A 19235-nucleotide genomic window follows, 5' to 3' on the forward strand; every position below is an offset into this window, starting at 1 on the left:
CCCCTTCCTCACTGAAGTGGGTTTTACTCTATGTGAAAACTACTGTTCTATGCAGTCCGCATCAGGCTTATATTCAATAAATTCTCTGACTGCTCGTAAAACACACATTTGGACATACTATTACAATCATTAGGATCAACCGCATTTACATGAATAAAGATGGGTCGCTTCTGCTTTTAAATGAAAAATGTAAAGACCCGCGTTAAAAGCCCATTTAGTTGTTGTTTCACAGAAAAAAAAAACTGAAAATGAAATCTATTTTACTAATGAACTCATTTCTCAGGCTGTGATTGAGATACAAATGGCTTAACAGTTATCAATTGCCTTTTTAAAAGGACAGCAGATAAGGTTGGGGTAAAACTCCAACAATCTGGTTATACTCTAATGGAGACCCGTTGTGTGGTCGGAGCGGAGTTAGTTACCTGGTAAGCCATGGGCGAGGGGGTGGGGTGGTAGCTGGCTGGAGAATGGGTGTTCTGGTACCCGACGGGGCTTGGCGCCACCTGGTGGTAGCTTTGAGGACTGGGGCTGGGCTGGTAGGAGCCCTGAGGAGATGGGGCAGCATAGGGAGAGTACTGGTCTGTGCTGTACCTGAAAAAGAAATACAAAAAAACATTACAAAAAATTGCATAGTAGTTTCATCCAGTCCAGGTTTTGCTACGAGCTTGATTAGCCACAGTGTATGGGTAACAAGCTCAGGTGCGTCTTATTAAACTCATAGTAAAACCAGGACTGGATCGCACTGCTTTGCATCCCTGGTTGTTTAAACTCTGGTCTGGACTAACTCACATCGCTGGGGTCCCTGGCGTCTGGGGGTTGTACTGAGGGTTGACCTGCGGAGACGGCACTTCGGGGTATCCAGGGGTCTGTGGGTTAGGGGTCCCCCCGTACCCCTGCGGGGAGGGGGAGGGCTCATCATCGAACCCGTACTCGAAATCCTCATCCGCCCTGGGTAGCCCCAAAAAACACGAGACACACATTAGAGAGAAAAGGTTTTGTACAGATAAAAAATAATTGCATACAAAAAAAAGACATGGAGCCTTTTTAATTAAAGGAATGTAAATTTCTGGCCAAAGGTTTTGCATCACCCTATAGAATTAACTTTTGCTTCGAACGAAACCTGCTGAATAATAATGTTACGTTAGCTTACTGAATTACACACCGTTTGGAAGTTTTCCCCATCTACTTAACAAATTAATTAAACACATTTCGAAATCTAACATGAAATACTGTACTGCTATTATGGCTTCCGGTAGAATATTGTGATATCGTGTTGTAGTTTGATTACATCATGTGAAATATAACAGCAAAATGATATTCAGACGCATTTTGTAATTATGTATCAAACCTAAAATTCTTGTTGATGCAAGGTGGCCATAGCTGTAGAGACCTGAAGTAGATTCCTGCTAACTAAAGTTGCATGATCCAAAACCCCTCGCTCAGGGGACAATAACACAGCGTACCTGGAGGGGGTGTTGGGATTATTGGGGTCCCAGGCACCACTCTGCCCGGGAGTCCTGCTCCCATCATGCAGCGGGGTCTGAGAGCCGTAATGGGGAGTCCGGTTCCCAGCTGTAAAAAAAAATAAATAAAAAAATCAGGGCAGTCGACAAACAGCCAGGACAAGGCAAGGCCAGCACATTGCACATTGCACATTTCCACTTGTCTTCAATCTTCAGATACATTCGGCTGGTTTCATAGAGCCTGATCTGCTCTAATCTCAGACTGTCTTACCTAAATTAACAGCGCAACCTTCAATCCTTGAAACCACTTTTTAACCTCCCCTCCGTGCCCTCTTACCATCGTGCAGGGGCGTCTGAGAGCCATACATGGGGGTTCGGGACCCTGTCCCGTACATGGGGGTCTGGGAGCCGTACATGGGGGTCCGCCCATGCGTGGAGGTCATTCCTCCATGTCTCTTCGCCCCCCTGTGAAGAGACACACACAATCTGACATCAGCTGACGGCAGAGGTTTAGAAAAACTGTAGATGCGACTGATTTCAGCGCTACTTACACTGTGGTGAGCCGCTGTCGGTCCACAGAGATGGTCTGGCAGGTGGAGTGCAGCTCCACGCGGGCGGTCGATTCAGTGGCATCTTTCACCACCCCAATGTAGCCTGGCCAAAATAAAAAATAAAAATAGGGACGTGTTCAATCTCTTCTATGTCTGACAGGCATAATGTTGACAATGGTTAAATGCAACAGATTTGGGGAAGTCTTCTTACCTTTGTATGGTCCCTGTGAAATTCTAACCGTCTGTCCAATCAAATCGTTGTCTCTCCTTCCTCTGCCACGCCCCATTCCTCCTCCCCCTCCTCCTCCCCCACCTCTTTGCTGTTGGCCTAAGAAACAAACAGGAACACGCATTTAAAAATCATTTAGAAGCAGTAGCACAAACAAGACAAGGCCATTTCACCAAACAATGCTCATACTGTTCCCTAGTGCCGGAATCATCCCCAAAACTCTAAATTTCGGGTCTTAGAGGATCACTCCCTCAGTTGAACTAATAACCTGCTTAAACTAGACAGTTCAATTAAGGCTTCATTTAAGTAACCGAGAACTCAGTTGGAATGAAAACCTGCAGACGCATGGGTCCGGCAGGACCAGGATTGGGAAACCCCGCTACTGAATTTACACCTGCAGAAAATGTTAACCCCGGTTTCACGCATCAGCTGTGATGGCGACCAAACATGTTCAAGTGTGGTGCAAAGATTCTGAATTTAACATCCTAAATCAGCTGCATAGATCAACCACTCAGGAGAGCTAGACAAACAAGTGAGTACAGGCAATTAATGTTGCATTAATATCGGGGTCTGCCTTAAATCTATTTACACCCATAATCTGCAGCGAGGTTACCCACCTCCTCCTCCTCCTCCTCCCCCTCCACTGGGGTGCATCGGACTGGTGATACGAGGGCTCATGGGGGCAAACCCGCCCACTGTAAAATTCGTTACATCTCTGGGCTGCAAAAACATACAGAGACACGATCAGCAAATACAAGCATTCCCACAGTTCTCTAGAGCTGCGGATTTCAACCTGTGGGGCAGGCATACCAGGACTGCCACTGATACCCATCAGCAGTTCTTTATTTAAATCGCAACACTCCCTTCGACTGTTTGTACCATGGAAATCAGAGAAATGAGGCATCGTGATGAGAGGTATTTGTTATGAACTATCAAAAGTTACTGAAAAGGGAATCCAAAGCAGCCACTCTGTGTTGACTGCTGAACTCGTCCTCATTTTCAGTGAGAAAACCGGTTGGAAAGGAGTGTCCGTTTCACAACAGCTCTTCAGTTACTGGTACACCTGGTGGAAACACTGGTACTTAAGATGAAAAGGCTGAAAACCACAGGTTTAGAATAAGTGTTAACAGAGCATGGATGGAAATAAAGACTCCCACTGCACAGCGGTTTGATCCATTCCGTTGAACGTATTAAGTTTCTCCCACAATGGAAGCGAGCGTCGCTTACCTTGGAGCCGCCAGCCAGCACGACGTGGCGTGTCTTGCAGACGAACATGCCTCCGTTCTCCACCAGCTTCTTGCAGTGCAGGAAGGCAAAGCCGCGGAACAAGTGCCTGATCTCCCCCTCGCGCCCCTGGAGCAACAAACACACACACACACACGCCAGTCAGGAACTGCACTCACAACGGCGCGGGTCGCTAACCCCGCGCTGGCGAGCGAAGTGCGGCCGGGCTCTTTACCGAGTGCGGCCCGTCGATGACCTTCACGATGTCCTTCACGTGAATGTTGTTCTGCTCCGAGTCCAGAGCGACAGCGAATCGGTTATCCTTCCTCCTCGTCACCGCCTGGTGCCTCACCGTGATCACCTTGCCGTGCATGTTCAGCACCTGCGGACAGACCAAAAACAAACCAAATAGACCAAATATTTAAAAACAGACGAGACTTTGATCTGAGTGGGGTTCTATTTACAAATATATATATATATACACACACACACACATATAATATATAATAAAATGTGTGGTACAGAAGACTCGTACCTGGAAGGTCTCCCTCTCCAGGCGCACGATCACCCCCACAGTCTGGGGGTCCAGCTGGACCAGCTCCCCCCACTCGTGCTGCCCCCCCGCGTCCACCCCCGACGCCGTCTCAGTGCAGAGCTGCAGGTCCCGAGGAAGCACCTTCAACTGCAGAGAGAAACCAGCTAAAGACAGGCAGGTGCAAGATACAGATAGTGATAGATATGGATAGATAACATCAATGACTTGATATAAACAGGGATAGCAGCAGTCCCTCACCTCGTGCATGGTGAGGTCAGAGAAGAGGATGACGAAGTTCTCCTCCACCCGGACGATGAGCCCAGTGTCCCCCTCGTAGCGCCCCGCGATCACCTTCACGTGGTCCCCCATCTTGAAGTACTTCCGCAGCTCCTGAGCTGGGAACTCCAGGGGGTCCTGCAGAGACAGGTCTGATGGTCTACTTTGACATACACAGCTATTATGGCTGCTACTATTGTAGCTTCTAGTAGACGTATGCAAAACCATTTTGCAGTTCCTTTGATTACATGAAGTTAAACAAAAGGATCTAAATTAAGTTCATATAGTTTTTTTATTTATTTGTTATTATACTTCAATCCTAAAATTGTAGGTTATGCAAAACTTTGCCCATGGGGGATGGAAATAGACTCCTGTTGCACAGCAGTGTCACCCAGTCCAGGTTTCACTGCTACCAGCTTGATCAGCCCCAGTGTGTCTAGGTAACAAGCTCAGGTGTGTCTTATTAAACTCATACGGAAAACCAGGAATGGATCACACTGCTGTGCAACGGGAGTCTTCTTTGCATGCCTGGTGATGTGGAGTAATATCAAAACAATGAGATATTTTATTAACGGGAAGAAGTCTCATCCGAGGGACGGAGCACAAGGAGGTTCAGTGACTTGCTCAGGGTCCCACGCTGAGAGTCAGTGGCTGAGCCTTCTGGCATCAAGCCCCTTTCTTCAACCAGTGGACCACCAAGCCTCCTAAAGACCTCTAGTCGGGTAGGCGCAGCGGGGGGGAGGGGGGTACCTTGAGGTCCTCGTGTTTGGGCATGATGGTGATCTTGTTCCCGTCCACGCTCAGGATCTTGCCCTGCAGGTGGATGAGCTCGCCCTCGCACACCTCCACGTTGTCTCCAGCCTGCAGGTTGTGCTCTCTCTCTTTACCTGAAAAATCATCAATTAAAACAGAAGAAATCAAAATGAAAATCGCGCCGACTGCAGCCACCTGCATTGAAAACTGCACTTTGAGCCTACCAGACCATAGAGAATGTGAGATTAGTGACTAAGTAATTCATTTGTTTTTTCCCCCACCCTCTCGAATACCCTTACAAAGACGCTGCTGTATAGCAATAATAATAATAATATAATAATAATAATAATAATAATAATAATAATAATTGAAATTGTTTGTCAAATTAATCCGACTTAATCTTTTTTTTTTTACCTGTCATTTCTGTCACAACTTCCAGGTCAATTCCCTCTGGCTGGTCTTCAAATTTCTCCAGTTCGGAGAGAGAAGGTTTCACTCCTTCTGTGATCTGCACCCGACACAAACATTGCGCGCTTCAAAAACCTCAAAATCGTACTGGACTGCGAGACCCTCAGCTCAACATCATCATTATCATCATTTACCTGGCAGACTCCTTCGTCCAGGTCAGTACAGGGTTACAATGCAAGCGTCATATTTAAATACAGCGTAGCTTAAATTGTCAATACAACTGATGTATAATATGAACTAGGTTAGATCTACAGAGACATATTAGCAGTACAAGGATAACGGATCAGCTGAGGATCCAGTAACGTGGTGCTGAGGTCAGGCAAGTCCAGTGCAGAGATCTACAAGCGCACTTTAAACAAGTGGGGGGGGGGGGGGGGGGGGGGGGGGGGTCTCTCACTTCAAAGTGGGGGGCAGGGGGGGGGGGGGGGGGGGGGGGGGGGGGGGGGTGGAGGGGGGGGGGGGGGGGGGGGGGGGGGGGGGGGGGGGGGGGGGGGGGGGGGGGGGGGGGGGTCAAAGTTTAATAAACATGTTATTAAAATGCAAACAGATAGGCAATATGCTACCCACAATCTGTAACAGCTAGCGAGCTACGCAGATAGAGAGAGGTAAATCGGACTGGCTTACGACAGCTGACATGGCAAAGCTCTTGAACAAGAAGCCCTTTCGGCTGTAGCGATTTCCTTCAAATATTAAGAAGTCTCCATCAGTGCTGACATCACCGCCCAGGGACCTGAAACAGCATATTGAAGACACAGAGAGACTTCTGGGCGAAAGGCTTTGTCAAAGGATTTTTTTAATTAAGTTTCTTTTACAGAATCGTCAGTCCAATCGTGTGTTTTCTGCGATATATTTTTATTTTGCAGTTTATTTTAAATAAGACTTGTGTAAAGCTAGTGTGTAAAGCGCAAAAAAAAAAAGTCATTTTAATCTGAAAATGTTTTATCTTATTTTAATCTGAAACGCATCCCTGTTTTCGCTTAGTTGCGGTTGTCCCAAATACTGCTCACATTTTACAACTGCAAGGTAAACATTTTTCAAAATGAGCTTATAAAAAGATGACATTTGAACTACGCAACCCTATAAAAGCGAATGTCGTGTCAAAGCATGCTTGCGTTCTCTACCCACTCAGTACCTGATCTTTTCATCGTTGAACAGTCTTTGCGGGGGTCTCTTAAACTTCTTCCTCTTGGCGAACCAGTCTTTCTGGGAAACGTTTAAAACAAGGACATGTACGCATAAGTAACTGCACGAAAAACAAAGCAGCGCATTTCAGGCAAAGGGCTTGCACTTACCAGGCTCATGCGAGCTTTGATTCGGTCGTAATCGATTCTGGGAATCATTTTCAGAGATATTGTATTCTGACTCGGTTCAACGTAGTCAACCTAATGAAGCAAACACAGAACGAGGCATTTAGAAAAATCAGGGGAAACCGTCTGTATCGTGTCCTAAAAATACGCAAGGCAAGGTACAAGCGTTAACCTTAGGTTACCAAATAAACTTCCAAGCTTTTATTCCCTAAAACGATGACCCCTACTCTAAATTACACTTTCTATAAATATGACTCACTCTCTCTCTCTCGCTCCGTCTCATGGTCTATACAAATAGGCTGATTGATTGATCGATAGATTAACAGATCGATTGATCTTCAAGCCACCGCCGGCCCGAGCAGCCGAGCTCACCTGAGCGATGTCGTCCTTGTACAGGCCCCTCTTGAGCCGGACCCAGGACTTGGGCTTGAGGTTGGTCACCTCTTTGACCACCTTCAGGACGTCCGTCATCTCCTTGATGGGGACCATCTGCTGGTTCCAAAAGCCCATGCGCAGGTTCCCCACGCCCTCGATGGCAGCCTTGACGTGGGTCTGCTTGTACGACTCGATATAGATGTAGCCCTTCACGTGCTCGGGGGCCACGACGGACTTGATCTGCAAGGGCTGGGAAGCAGGCAAAGGGAGGGAGAGATTACAGTGCAAATCTTACGCTGGCCGTTGCGCGGATCAAACTCTGCGCACAGGACAGCGCTGGCGTGACAATTAAATCACACCTTTATTTATTACAATTTATTTGACTTTACAAGACAGTAACAGGTTACAATTGCAAGTTGAATATGTTTAAATAAAAAAGTGTTGTTTACAGTAAGTGTAACAGCACTACTAAAATACAATGTGAATTAGGATGCAACAAGATTACAACAAGTTAAATCTACAACTATAACAACATAACGTATGAGCTCCTAACAGGGACAGAAATAAGACTTAGGTTTTATACAAGCTTGATTAGTCTGTATAAGAAACGATCTCAGGTAGATCTGTATTAAACTCACAGTGAAGATTAAGATTATTATTATTAAAAGAATAAAAAATAAAGCTTCATTATCACAAACATTTGTAAACCATCCGCTACTTAAAAGTAGTCCTCTAATGACATCGAGAGAGGAGGGGCTAGACACAATTTTCTGATCGTTGACGTGTCTAAAATTTTTGACACCCTCGTTACATCAACTAGTTTATGTAACGGGGGGGGTGGGTGGGGGGGTGGGGGTGGTGGTTATGTCTTGTTGGGCACGACAAGATTGTCAATTATTATTAACACCCACTTGGAGAAAGATTGTTTAATGTATTCAAATCTATATTATAACACAAGTTCCCACAGTCATTTTAACAAAACAGATTTAAAATCAACGTACCCTGCATTTTACGGTCCACAAATTGGGATCTCTTAAAAAAAAAAAAAAAAAAAAAAAAAAGAAAGAAAATGTCAAGGGTTGGATTTCAAATGGAGCCTCTTACCAAACCCCTGAAACTGGATTGCTGTAAGCTATCGCATCGGAGAGCAACACATTTTGTACGTTTTTATTAATGACATTGAAAGAATTTTTATTTTTTTATTGAGGAGAACGATAAAGAATTAAACTAAACTTTACCATTTAAAATTAAAGACGTTTGCGAGCGTGCCGAAAAAACTAAAATATTCAGGAATTGTGAGACTTTAGTGGTGTTCTGCAGTACAAGACACACAAAAAAAGAAAAAAACCCGAATACAGTTTGTGGCTCACATCCATTATCTGCATACATCAGACTGGCTTCAGTCCTGTGCAGGCCACTGAGACACTACAATGCAACACTCACTTCACACCAGGTAGCAACTGTTGCTGAGTGATGTCATCAGAAAGCTCCTCCGAGCCCCCGTAGAAACTAGAAGAGAATATATATATATGATTAAAAACAAATCTTATCACATCTGTATCTATCAACATGTACATTTCACATATAAAAACACGTTATTAAAACCAGCCTCAGCTAGTCCTGTTTCTGCCGATTTACTTCTAATTTCAACCAATCTGCAATCAAGTTCCTCACTGCAATGAAAAACATACAAGTAACGTTGCAGACTTTGTCTACCGCTCACACTTCACTGACCGCGGTGGCTAGCCTCGTACAGCAGCAAAACACTGAAGAGACTGTGAGCAAGCCAGTGTCATCAATTCTGCACTTAATACAAAGATGCAAAAGCTCCTGCACAGTAAATGGAAACCGATACATAAGTATGCGTTGCTGTAGATCGTGAGACCGTCTGCAAATTTAACTTGCAGGAGATATTCCCCATCTTACACAAAGCTCGATAGCTCATGTGTTTATATACAGTACATGCATCATTTCCAGCGATTGCTTTGTGTGTGTGTCTGTGTGCTGAACTTCCACAGGCGTAAGAACCCTAAAGCACACATTTAAACTTGCACCCTCTTCTTTGTTCAATGTTTTTGACTTACTGCTCGCCTCCTGAGGACTTGGCATATTTCTTCATGTAATATTCTCCCAGCTCCTCTTCCCTCTGGTCTCTGTAGAAAACGACAGACAAGAAATCGTGAATTAATAAAAACGGCTTCCAATGTGTTTGTTTTATTTATTTAGGATTTAATGACTTATGGTTTCCAAGCGTTGGGTGGCTACAGCTAATCAAGTTGAAAGTTTATATTCTCCTGCACTTTTGAAAGACAGATCCCGACACAGCAGGGCGCTGAAGAAGGAAATACACTCTGGACTTGAGGACAGGCAGCCAACGAACGCTTAGCCTATATTAGAGAACCGAACCAACCTCCAGAGATTCTGCAGTCTGCGAGCGCCAGAGCAATCTTCATTCAGCACAACATGATCGATATTGGAAACTGCAAAATAACAGCACAAGTTAGGAGAGCCAGCAACAAGCTCGGAGAAACAGAGACAATTCTACAGCTCTGGCTACAAGTTTTGCATCACCTAGAATATTAAGATTAAAAAAATTACTTTATTAATGTAATTTCGATCTTTTATTTACCATGTAATCAAAGAAATCATGTTTTTAATGTGTCCAGTTTTTCGTTAAGTATCTGGGAAAGTGCAAAGCGGTGTGTAATTCAATATGTTAGCGTAACATTATTCAGCAGCTTTCACTCGGCTTTACAAAGCAAACTGTGTTCATTCTACAGGGGGATGATGCAAAACTTCTGGCTCCAGCTGTACCCTATCAGAGCAACACAGTTTTCAATAGCTCCCTTTCCCTTCTACTATGAAAAGGAAAAAATGAAAATCCACTCCCCTTGTACTCATAGGAACTGACATCTAGATGGGTCTACCTAATGCAACTCAGAAAGAACATCTTTTCAGACACACAGACTAAGTAAACTGATATGATCTTAGCCTTTTTTTTTTTTTTTTATAAACGGTGTACAACACAAACATCTGCTGTTGATGTCCACAGTGTCTAGACTTTCTTTACTTGCTACACGACTAGAAATCCTACCTGCCTTCCGACTGAAAACAACTGGCTTTCTTCCAAGACCAGAGATGGCAATGAGCCTCCTATTGCATAGCAGTTTCACCCATGCCAGGTTTTGCCATGCGCGCGAATAGCCTAGCGGTAACAAGCTCAGGTGTGTCTTATTAACAACGCACAGTAAAATTTGGAATGAATGCAACTACTATGCAGCCTTAGTCCGACCCCAAACACAACTGTCCCTAAAGCCCGGCATACATGAAGCTCCACGTAATGTTCTCCAAACATGTACAAAGTTTATTTTACATATATTATTCAAATGCAAGACCTTCATGAACAAAATAGAGCTACTGGAATCATTCACTCAGATCAAGCTCTCCACAGGAGGGGTTGCTGGTGTCCACTGGGCTGATTCACCATTTAGAGTGAAAACAGTGAGGAAACTGCTGCTCGGGTTTGTGTGGATCGCTGTTCTCCGCAGTTTAAGTTTAAGAAGCAGATGTTTCTTTACTTGGAATGGTACAATAGGTACACCAACCAACCCACACCCAACGGTCAGCACCTAATTTCTGTGGAGAGGCCGATCTGAATACTCGGTTGGCGCAGCTCTAGCAGAAGAAATTTTGACATGTGCATGTTTACCACAGGATAACTACCGCAGGACTGTGCAGAACCACATAGTGTACATGTAAGATCACATCAGCCTGGCTCATTAACAGAGAGGCACTCAAGGAGTCCCGCTGGCATGCAGGGGAAGAGGAAGAGGAGGAGGCACTTACCTTCCGCTTGCTCTGCTGAGTGGAGCGCAGTGGAGGGGTGGACATGTGTAGCAGGCACATTGTGAGCCAAATTGTATGAACATAACAGCGGAGAGGAGACAGGCAAACAAACAAACACGGGGGGGGGGGGGGGGGGGGGGGGGGGGGGACAACAAAACAATATAAAAAAAAAGATCATGGCACGAAATGATACACAAGAAAGCAAGGAATGAAAATACATTCTAGTATATACATATAAAAACCAAAGTAAAATGAATTATAAATATGAAGTTCATATTCAGAAAAGGGAGCATGATCTGGCAAATGCCCACGTTTATTAATCTAGACCGTCTTTTCCCTCGTCCCTAGACCGTTTACTGGTCACAATAATGAGCAACAATATTAGTCGACATGTTATTATGTTTTCGACACGTTCTCCTTTTGTTTGACGAAAAAGTAAAAAATTTTATTTTTGCAATCGAGTTGTTTTGGACAAGAGCGTAAACGACTGACACGAGGGAAATAGTTATATATTATATATAATATATATAATATATATATATATAATATATATATATATATATATATATATATATACACACACGCACACACACACACACGTGCAGAAAATATTCATATCTACTGAACAAACAAAAACCAAAGAGGAAAAAGATTTTGAAATTGATTTACCGTTAACTGAAGGAGGCATGCATTCAAAAAAAGAAGGAGAGTTAAGAACAGAGCAAAGGAAACAGTTCAAAATGACAGCGCACGTCCGGCTGCTACAGAGAACTACAGAAAGGGCTTGCTTCAATTGATCTAATGGACCCATGGAAATAAGGCTGAGCTCGTTAGAACAGGGTCCTGCTTCTGTGTGGAGTAACCCAGCGCCTGACAAGGGTGTAACAAAACTGCCAGCGAGGGCCGCCACATGAACAATTCTAAACAGCACGCCGACCAGATCAACTGAATGCAAAAGCATGAAGTTAAGAGCAGTGAAAGTTTAAAACAAACTACTTCAAAATAGTCAAGAGGGAGGCATAGAAAGAAAAAGATTTTCAGACGGATTGATTCGTAATCACAAGGCAATCAACTTTAAACACACATTTTATACACTTTCAAGAGACGGACAACACCTTTAGGTTTTATTTTCTGATTATTAATACCAATAATAATAATAATACCACATTTAAATTTTAACACTGCTTTTAATGTGGTCGTTTACCAGTGTCACTACAGGGATGGCAATATGACTACCACTGCACAGCAGTTTCATCCATTCCTGGTTTTGCTTTGACTCTAATAAGATACACCTGATCCTTACTTACTGGTCCTGTTCTACTGGTTCTCCTGCCTCACTGGTTTTATACCTTACTGGTGTTAAATTACTTGCATACTGCTTTTAATATCAGTAGCTACTGAAATTATCTTACCTCAACTCATAATCTTGCCCTAAACTTTTCTTCAGCTTTCTGTACTAGAGTTTTACTGGCTTTATGAACCTTCTGGAGGGGGCGGACAGTTTTTAAAAACATCGATCTCTCCCAGCGTTGTTCCAGAACAGCAGTTCAAAAGTGTGCCTTCAGCTCCGGCAAAAGGCTTTACATCGCCCTATAGATATAACTAATTTTGCTTCATAAAGTCGAATGAAACCTGCACAATAACATTACATTAGCATAATGAATTGCATACCGCCTAGTAGTTTCCTGCAATATCATTGCGCAGTTCCTCTGATTAAACAATTTTAAATAAAAAATCTAAAATTATCTTCATGCAGTACTTTTTTTAAAAATTATGTTTCAACTCTAAAGTTCTAGGTGATGCTAAAGCTTTGGCCACAGCTGTAGATGCATGCGGGTCTTTGTGTGTACTGCCCTAGTGATGCAACAGTTAGACGGAATGGATTTGAGTGGTTCTGGAGACACTTTGCAACACAGGTCAGTACATGGCTACTTGATCAGCTTCTTAATCAATGGAGACTTAACAAAAACGCAGACGGAATCCTCTTACCTTTTTCCAAGATATCTTCTGCTCCGTCCTCCCACTGATCTTCATCTTCATACTCATCATCGACATCTGAACAAAACACAGAGTACAGAACGCACCTTAATATAAGATTAGAATTCCAGCAGATAACGCATCACACATAGGAACTCCATTACAGTCACATGTAGAATGCTGTGTGCCCAGTGCAGAGGAAATGACAGCACAATCCTACACAGAGTTACTTTATATGGGTCTCGCTAATTTTACACGGTTTGAACAACCAGAACTGGACCCCTCTTCACACAGCTTTGGTAAAGAAATTACGTTCCCACCTTGAAATATATTTAAAACTTTTACAAGGCTTAGCTTAATATGGTTAGTTTTTTCATTATGCTTTACCATCCCTCTCTGTGCTTTACAATGCTTCCCTGTGCTTTACAATGCTTCCCTGTGCTTTACCAGACCTGTCTGTGCTTTACAATACTTCCCTGTGCTTTACAATGCTTCCCTATGCTTTACCAGACCTCTCTGTGCTTTACAATGCTTCCCTATGCTTTACCATCCCTCTCTGTGCTTTACAATGCTTCCCTATGCTTTATCAGACCTCTCTATGCTTTACAGTGCTGTCACTGTGCTTTATTACACCTGGCTATGCTGTTACTATGGGACACAAAGGAGGTGAGAGGGCTTGTCTCTTACCAGCCTCGTCCAGGATGAAGCCCCCATGTCTGGGTTTCTTCCTCGGCCGTTCATCATCTTCCTCTTCCTCCTCCTCTTCCTCCTCCTCCTCCTCCTCCTCCTCTTCTTCCTCTTCATCGTATTCTTCCTCCTCTACCTCCTCCTCCCCTTTCTCACTGCCGGCCACGCTGCCTCTCCCTCCCTCCTCCTGCAACACACACACACCCCGCAACAGGGATGGAAATTAGGCTCCTATTGCATGGCAGTTTCACCCATTCCAATTCAAGCTTGATTAGCCACAGTATATAGGTACCAAGCTCATGTGTCTATTACTACGCTTGCAATAAAAACTGCAATGGATCAAACTGCTATGCAATGTGGAGTCTTATTTCCATAATTGGGCAAATAGGACAGCTTGATTCGAGTTTACTGTAACGAAGAAATAGAAAAGCGGTGTACTGCCCTGTCATTGGGTTTCACTGTGATTTGAGTTTCTTTCCTGGGCTGAATTCGTTCTGAATAACACTTAATACGGACGCTGTTCATTCTGCAATGTGGATTACACACACGCCCTCTGGTGGGCAATCTTGGGAAAAACAAAAACTTCAGTTGTGTCTTGAGCAGCAGAGATTGAAAAGCAAAATACCCTAGTCTGCTGCATGCCTATCATTAGTAGTATTATTAATCATCATTTCGCAGATGTTTTTACCCCTTACAGAGACTAGGGGGGGTGAACTCTGCATCATCGACAACTGCTGCTGCTGCTGACAGCTGCTGCTGCTGCTGCTGCTGCTGAGTTTCTTACCACAGAACCTTGTTTGTTTTACGTCTCACGCGAAGGCCGGGATATTTGGCGCCTCACCTCATTGTCCTCGACCTCTTCGGCTTCACTGCTGCGTTCGCTCTGATTGTCAGAGAAGTCGCTGTCCTCGCTGTCCGACATCTCTCACAACTCCTTCCTCCTCCTGAACCGGAAGGGGGGAAAAAAAAAAACACACAAGAACAGGTGTTTAAATAATAATTTTTTTTTTTTTTTTTTTAAATAGGGCTTCCGAGTGTCGCATCCGGTAAAGGTGCTCCGCGTGGAGTGCAGGATGAGCCCTGTAGTCTGGACATCGCTGGTTCCAGTCCAGGCTATTCCATTGCCAACTGAGGACGGGAGCTCCCAGGTGGAGGCGCACAACTGGCCAGGAGCTTCCTGGGTGGAGGGCTTAGGTCAGCCAGGGTGTCCTCGGCTCACCGCGCACCAGCAGCCCCCTGTAGTCTGGCCGGGCGCCTGCGGGCTTGCCTGTAAGCTGCCCGGAGCTGCGTTGTCCTCCAGAGCTACAGCGTCGAGATGGCTGCAAGGTGAGTCTGCAGTGTGAAAAGCAGCGGTCGGCTGACGGCACACGCTACGGAGAACAGCGCGTGTTCGTCATCGCCGCTCCCCAGTCAGCGCAGGGGTGGTAGCTGTGAGCCGATGTTAAAAATAACAATTGGACATTCTAAACTGGTAGAAAATAATGATAATAAAAAATAATAAGTTGGCAACCACTAAGTAAAAAAAAAATAAAATCTACATCAGACTAAAATCTACAACCTTTTGTGAAATCAATTATCTGTAGTTTAAAACCACCTTATAAACATTGTATATATATTTTAAAAAGATATACATAGGGTTTATTTTGCTATCTGTCTTATACATCAAATAACATTTTAAATATTTAAAGCAGGGAATTGGAACAGCCTACAATTTACTGTCAAAGTGGCTAAACAGTGAAGGAAACTGAAGCATTATCAAATGGTGCAATGCTGAGGGTGCGTCTGAATTAATAATCCTTCTCAGAAACTGATGCCCTGCCCGTAAGAAGGAAAGCCCAGCAGATTCTATGAGAGGGGTCTGGGATGCCACCGGCATTACGCATCAGTCGTGTTATGGGAAGACAATTCAAGGCTGAATACAGCTCCCACTGCATAGCAGTTTGGTCCATATTCCAGGTTATAATGAGCCGGGCGTGTGCGGTTATCCTCGCACACTGGGGCTAATCGAGCGAGTAGTAAAACCTGGAACGGGTGAGACTGCTGTGCAAGTGCTGATATGCACAGCTCACCCCCTGCGTCTGCTGAAGAGTACCTAATTATAACAATAACCCGTGCTTAACGGTGTTTTAAACGCATGTCCTTGCTATCATTGGTTCTGAAAAACATAGCTTACCGCTACTCTGTTATAGCAATCAATACTGACTTATTGCAATGTCGTACTATTACACAATTATAAGTTCTGCCCACTGAAATGCGCATCAAAACGACGTGTCACAAATCGAAAGGATGAAATCATGTGAGCGTACGTGTGACTGAAAAGCATGAATGAGCAAGACGAGGAGCACTGTGTCAGAAACACACACACACGCAATCACACACAGAAACACACACAGTAACACACGCAATCACACACAGAAACACACACACGCAATCACACACAGAAACACACACAGTAACACACGCAATCACACACAGAAACACACACACACAGTAACACACACACAATCACACACAGAAACACACACACGCAATCACACACAGAAACACACACAGTAACACACACGCAATCACACACAGAAACACACACAACACACACACAGTAACACCACACATCACACACAGAAACACACACACAGTAACACACACACAATCACACACAGCTTGCTCACTAGTACACAGCGCCGGCTGAATTAATCCCAAGCACCACTATTTTCAACAGGCAGACCGCGTTTCTTTCATGTTTTCCATGTTTTTTTTTTTTTTAATGAATGAATAGCGTACAGACAGGATATAAACAGCGCGGGTCAACAAGCTATAAAACACGAACTGCTCGCCACGACAAGCTGTAAAACACGAACTGCTCGCAACGACAAGCTGTAAAACACGAACTGCTCGCAACGACAAGCTGTAAAACACGAACTGCTCGCCAACGACAAGCTGTAAAACACGAACTGCTCGCAACGACAAGCTGTAAAACACGAACTGCTCGCAACGACAAGCTGTAAAACACGAACTGCTCGCAACGACAAGCTGTAAAACACGAACTGCTCGCAACGACAAGCTGTAAAACACGAACTGCTCGCAACGACAAGCTGTAAAACACGAACTGCTCGCCACGACAAGCTGTAAAACACGAACTGCTCGCAACGACAAGCTATAAAACACGAACTGCTCGCAACGACAAGCTGTAAAACACGAACTGCTCGCAACGACAAGCTGTAAAACACGAACTGCTCGCAACGACAAGCTGTAAAACACGAACTGCTCGCAACGACAAGCTGTAAAACACGAACTGCTCGCAACGACAAGCTGTAAAACACGAACTGCTCGCAACGACAAGCTGTAAAACACGAACTGCTCGCAACGACAAGCTGTAAAACACGAACTGCTCGCAACGACAAGCTGTAAAACACGAACTGCTCGCAACGACAAGCTGTAAAACACGAACTGCTCGCCACGACAAGCTGTAAAACACGAACTGCTCGCCACGACAAGCTGTAAAACACGAACTGCTCGCCACGACAAGCTGTAAAACACGAACTGCTCGCAACGACAAGCTGTAAAACACGAACTGCTCGCCACGACAAGCTGTAAAACACGAACTGCTCGCCACGACAAGCTGTAAAACACGAACTGCTCGCCACGACAAGCTGTAAAACACGAACTGCTCGCAACGACAAGCTGTAAAACACGAACTGCTCGCAACGACAAGCTGTAAAACACGAACTGCTCGCAACGACAAGCTGTAAAACACGAACTGCTCGCAACGACAAGCTGTAAAACACGAACTGCTCGCAACGACAAGCTGTAAAACACGAACTGCTCGCCACGACAAGCTGTAAAACACGAACTGCTCGCAACGACAAGCTGTAAAACACGAACTGCTCGCCACGACAAGCTGTAAAACACGAACTGCTCGCCACGACAAGCTGTAAAACACGAACTGCTCGCAACGACAAGCTGTAAAACACGAACTGCTCGCAACGACAAGCTGTAAAACACGAACTGCTCGCCACGACAAGCTGTAAAACACGAACTGCTCGCAACGACAAGCTGTAAAACACGAACTGCTCGCAACGACAAGCTGTAAAACACGAACTGCTCGCCACGACAAGCTGTAAAACACGAACTGCTCGCCACGACAAGCTGTAAAACACGAACTGCTCGCAACGACAAGCTATAAAACACGAACTGCTCGCAACGACAAGCTGTAAAACACGAACTGCTCGCCACGACAAGCTGTAAAACACGAACTGCTCGCCACGACAAGCTGTAAAACACGAACTGCTCGCCACGACAAGCTGTAAAACACGAACTGCTCGCCACGACAAGCTGTAAAACACGAACTGCTCGCAACGACAAGCTATAAAACACGAACTGCTCGCAACGACAAGCTATAAAACACGAACTGCTCGCCACGACAAGCTGTAAAACACGAACTGCTCGCCACGACAAGCTATAAAACACGAACTGCTCGCCACGACAAGCTATAAAACACGAACTGCTCGCAACGACAAGCTGTAAAACACGAACTGCTCGCCACGACAAGCTGTAAAACACGAACTGCTCGCCACGACAAGCTGTAAAACACGAACTGCTCGCCACGACGCAGAGTAACACAGAGCTGACAGGCCTGGACACACAACACAACCGTTTATCCAAAAAAACAAGCGGAATTAATAACGAGGACCGCTTAGCACATAAACGCAATGCCGGCTTACCTCGAAATGCACGTTAAAAAACAATTTAAAAAAAAAAAAAAATCTTTAAAACAAACAACGTGTTTATATTTCAGCTACGGAGCAGGATTGCAGCCTCCCCACGGCAACGGGAAATACGCTGAACTATCGCGAGAGCACGGCGGAGGCGTCATGCTGGTAAGGGCATCGAGACACATAAGGGCGCCATATTGGTAAGGTCATTATTGCTGGACATAATTTAAAAAAATAACACTCTCCCTACTTTTCACCGAAGACCAGAGTCTTCCAATTGAACCCTTATCCCTGCTAGCGCTATCGTGGGCTGCTTTTTTTTTTTCATTTGTTAAAAACAAAGATTGATAGGTGGAATTACTTTTTGTATGATTAACTAATAAATAAAGTTTCTCTTTGGGTAACCACGGTTACCTCTCAGCTTGTATCGTTCAGCACCGTGCACACCGTTCTACTGTATATTGCAGTGCCCTACACAATATTCTACATTGTATATTTTACTGTATATAACCATATATACCTGATTCTGCATTTCTATCGATACCATTAAACGGACAATAAGTTTGAAAAAAAAAGTTTTTTATTGAACAAAACAATATAAGGGTCATACTAACACAGCCACACTAATATAATGCATTTCCGTAACTGGGCGCTCCCTCCAGTTTCTTTTCATCGCTACTTCATTGTGTTGCGGACAACTGCGCGCCCGTCTGCAGTACACATGCCTGCCCACCAGGTGTCACTGTTTCCCATATATAAAGAATTATTACTGAACACAAATGCTTGACACGACGCATCGTAACAGAGTAATGTATTGCTTGTATTGTGAAAC

At 44.4% G+C, this 19235-nt stretch overlaps 1 protein-coding gene across 1 annotated transcript; it reads right to left on the minus strand.

Moving 5' to 3' along the window:
• Nucleotides 1-359: 359 nt before the first annotated feature.
• On the minus strand, nt 360-18534 carry LOC121303766 (transcription elongation factor SPT5-like). Its single transcript, XM_041234543.1, has 27 exons — nt 18413-18534; nt 14533-14635; nt 13692-13878; nt 13017-13082; nt 11028-11042; nt 9592-9661; nt 9266-9334; nt 8625-8690; nt 8183-8213; nt 7720-7729; nt 7179-7471; nt 6792-6881; nt 6632-6702; nt 6124-6229; nt 5446-5539; nt 5029-5165; nt 4261-4416; nt 4003-4149; nt 3703-3849; nt 3471-3596; nt 2861-2963; nt 2226-2342; nt 2015-2117; nt 1801-1928; nt 1464-1572; nt 790-948; nt 360-591 (listed from the first exon to the last, which is right to left on the minus strand). Exons 2-27 carry the CDS (start codon nt 14611-14613, stop codon nt 375-377), a joined length of 2898 nt encoding a protein of 965 aa, XP_041090477.1. The 5' UTR covers nt 14614-14635; nt 18413-18534; the 3' UTR covers nt 360-374.
• Nucleotides 18535-19235: the final 701 nt, after the last annotated feature.

This window comes from Polyodon spathula, chromosome 35 (genome assembly GCF_017654505.1).
Source record: "Polyodon spathula isolate WHYD16114869_AA chromosome 35, ASM1765450v1, whole genome shotgun sequence".
Classification (NCBI taxonomy): Eukaryota; Metazoa; Chordata; class Actinopteri; order Acipenseriformes; family Polyodontidae; genus Polyodon; species Polyodon spathula.